Raw genomic sequence first — 3,646 nt, forward strand, 5'->3', positions numbered from 1 at the left:
TCTCCTCTAGGTGCCGCTGTGGGCGCTCCTGTTTCTGTTGCCTCTGGTCAACAGCGCTCACGTTAAAGCCGACGCCGGTGCCATTGGTGCGGGTGTGGACTCGGACCACATGGCGGGCCTGCTGGGAGGCCAGGAGCAGCGACAACTTCCAGTCCTCCCGGAGGTGATGGAGGACATGGAGCAAGAAGACGATAACTACCCGTATTCTCCTTGGCATCCTCTGTATGGTAATAAAAATTTGCTAAACATAGCGACCAAGTGCCGAAGTTGGCATCACTGACTGTAAAAAGCTTTTGTAAAAAGCTGCTCCCTTTTTGCCACTAGGTTGTTAGTGGAAGCAATGCACATCAGCCAGCGAATTTGGATAAATACTGAATTTGTTACGCTCTATTTATTTGTCCTTTTTTTTTTAAGACCCTTCCGTTGTCGATGAAGCGGACGACCATCCGAGCGCTCGCTGGGTGGGCCGCATGGCACGTTCCTCGGACCCCTCCAAATCTCAACCGAAAGGCTCGGCGAAGAAAAAGAAGAGGAAGAAGAAAGAAAAGGACGACGCCGAGGACGCGGTGAAGGGAGACGGAAGAGGACGACGTAAAAACAAGCAGCCCAAGCAGAGCAGCAGGGACTGCCGCGTGGAGAAACGAGAGATGAAAGTCCGCGATCTGGGACTCGGCTTCGACTCGGATGAGATCGTCCTCTTCAAGTTTTGTGTGGGCTCCTGCCAGTCTTCCAGGACTAACTACGACCTGGCGCTGAAAGCCCTGCTGCAGAACGGCTCGCTCCCGCGACGCACCTCCCGCAAGGTCAGCAACCACCCATGTTGTCGACCCGAACGCTACGAGCCCGTGTCCTTCATGGACGCTCAGACCACGTGGAGGACCATCCAGTCCTTATCTGCCGCGAGCTGCGTTTGTATGGGCTGAAGGAGACCAGTCCTCTCCAGTGATTGGACACAAAAAAATGCACCAAAGACTCACGAAGCAGGAAGCAATGGAGTCACTTCCTGTTTTTTTTTTCCCCTGTCCTGGAGGACGCGGTCTGGGTGCAGCTCATTACTAGACCAGTGTTTCCCAACCTGTGTTGAGCCAAGGCACTCCTTTTATCTAAAAAAAATGTCACAAAAAGTGGATACGAAGGGTCATTATACCTTCTGCCATCTAGTGGAAGAGCATTTTAATGCTTCTGCCTGTCACTATATGTCACTGGCAAAAAATAGATGAACAATACAGTACTGATAGAAAAATTGATCGTAAATTCCTGATGATCTCTCACAGCACATAGGTTGGGAATTACTGGACCGGGGGGGCAAAGGTCACAATCAAAGCCAAAGAGGAGGCTTTGGAAAGCTCCTTGAGCATTTATCCAAATATTCTTGAAATACAGGATAAGGTCCATGTACTAGTCCACGAGTAAAACAATTTAGTAGAACGACAAGGGCGCACTACTAGTAAAACTGTATTTTACTTGTAACGTTTTTTTTTTTCCCACTAGTGCTTGGCAATACTGTATGACAGTAGTGCACTAGAATGACATCTACAGTTGTACAGGAAAGTTACTTTTGAGGCAAAAATGCACACTTATAGACATCCGCGTGCTACGATTCCATATAAATGCTCAAACGGCCATTTGAAGATTTATTCAATATTCTCGATATCCAGCTTCAGGTGAGCATGACAACAAGTAAGACCATTTAGCGCTCTAGTAGAGCGACTAAAAAGCACTAGTACGACGACTACATTTTACTCATAACGTTGTTTTCCAGTCCAAATGCCACTTTTAGCCGACTAGCATGCAATCAAATCTTACTTTAAAATTATATTCCGCAGCAGTAACGCTACTAGTTGCTGCTAGTGGGCATGTGTCACGCACTAGTAGTCTCCTCAACCTATCGAGTCGAACCAAAAATGCCCAGTGGAAGTTTTGCCTCACTGCCAAAGTTGTCATAGAGCAGTGAAAAAAATAATAAGTGTAAGATGCAATCATACCCCCAAAAAGTACAAGTTGTATTTTTACAGTGTATGAGTGACCGGAATTTTCTTACTATTGAGGTCAAAGAGCATACTAGTGCATGGACCTTAAGGTTGAACTCGAGTAAATGCTCAAATTGCTTTCTGCGGGAGACCATGATGGAGCCACAGTATGGATTTTTTGTTACGAGCGAACTCTTTCCCTCTATCCACATATGTTGCAGACTCACAGGATGGACAATGTGAACGTGACTGCTTTGATTTGGAACATGCGTGACTACCCAAAAAGTCTGAGACTCGAGTGACAGCTCGAGCAGCGACCGGGCATTTATCTTGGAAAACAAGCAAACAGACGGCGCTTAAATGTTCAATATTTACTACTCGCGGAGATGTCAGCTCTTCCCAGAAGTTCAATAACAAGTAAATGGGTTCAATGTTCAAGTGAGCTCAGCCAAATGGATGCCATGCATCTTCACGTATTACTGTATAAAAGTAAAATATATTTATTTCTGATAAATTATTTATTTATTATAGCTTCGTATGAGAGCTGTTTTATTCCACTCTGTATCGTAGATGTATATCTATTTATTGCCAAACGTCAATTTTCATATTATTTCTGCTCCCCCATTCACAATGTACATACTTCATGAAGGTGCCGAATCTCTTTTCAGAGCAGTCCAACTCCTCAAAAAAAAATCGGACCATGTAGCCGATGCCAAGGGCTCACTTCGAGATTTGTTTTTGTGAAAACAACACCTCGGTGAAAAACTTCACCACGAAACCGACGTCCAGTGGAATGACATTGTGTGCATAATAAATATCCTTGCTTAAAAGTACCTCACACACTTGGGCCCGATGATTGATTGAACAGAACGCTGAGTCACCGACTTTAACAACTACGACGGAATTTTAACTATATTTACTTATACACTTCACTCTCTTAATGGATTGTATGTACACAGAACACAGCGCACCTCATCTCAGAGACTAATGCGTTATCTGCATTATTACAGTGCAACCACAACTCTCCGGTGGTGACCTGTCAGAGTGAACTGGAGTGACAACCGAAATTGTCACATTTGTTCCATGAAATACTAATGATCTCTTTCCAACAGTCTGTCCTCTAAATTTCATAGCGTTTCGCCTGCTGCTCTTCTAGAAGTCTGAGTATGTACATTTTTTTTCATCCAATCAAATTTCAGCCTCATTGTGTTGCCATGTCAGTCTAATCTGCCCACGGCCTTCTTTGTGGGGGTTTTCAGGCTTTCTTCACGCTCGCTGTTGTCCATCGAGGTGAATGTGAACGCGAATGGTGGTTTGTCGCCTGGCGACCAATCCAAAGTGTCATCTGGGATAGGCTCCAGTTCACCCAAACATCGCTAATCGTTTTATGCACGTGTTTCATTAACTATTTTGACGATGTGCTCTTTTGTCCTTCAAATACTCGTCTTACCAGAATGATCTTTTTGTGTTGTAGCACCCCCTGCTGGCTGAATCGGAACGTCATGACAAGTTGGGAAACGTTTTCTCGATCGTTAGCTCATCAGCGTCGTTTTAATTCTTTACACACATTCAACATCACGTCATATAGTAACCCTTTTTTCCTTTCTTTTAGAATTTATTAAAACATTAAAAGTGGGATTAAAAAAAACACAACAAGACTTCGATGAATTGTTTAC

At 44.3% G+C, this 3,646-nt stretch overlaps 1 protein-coding gene across 1 annotated transcript; it reads left to right on the forward strand.

The window, feature by feature from the left end:
* Positions 1-14: 14 nt before the first annotated feature.
* LOC109524156 (artemin-like) lies at positions 15-2,663 on the forward strand. Its single transcript, XM_019883804.1, has 2 exons — positions 15-227; positions 415-2,663. Exons 1-2 carry the CDS (start codon positions 110-112, stop codon positions 921-923), a joined length of 627 nt encoding a protein of 208 aa, XP_019739363.1. The 5' UTR covers positions 15-109; the 3' UTR covers positions 924-2,663.
* The last annotated feature ends 983 nt before the right edge of the window (positions 2,664-3,646 follow it).

This window comes from Hippocampus comes, unplaced genomic scaffold, assembly GCF_001891065.2.
Source record: "Hippocampus comes isolate QL1 unplaced genomic scaffold, H_comes_QL1_v1.1 scaffold159, whole genome shotgun sequence".
Taxonomy (NCBI): Eukaryota; Metazoa; Chordata; class Actinopteri; order Syngnathiformes; family Syngnathidae; genus Hippocampus; species Hippocampus comes.

Coding starts and splice junctions, on each gene's coding strand:
- LOC109524156 (XM_019883804.1), top strand. CDS start 110: ATGGCGGGCCTGCTGGGAGGCCAGGAGCAGCGACAACTTCCAGTCCTC. Junction 228..414: donor TCCTTGGCATCCTCTGTATG/GTAATAAAAATT, acceptor TTTTTTTTTAAG/ACCCTTCCGTTGTCGATGAA.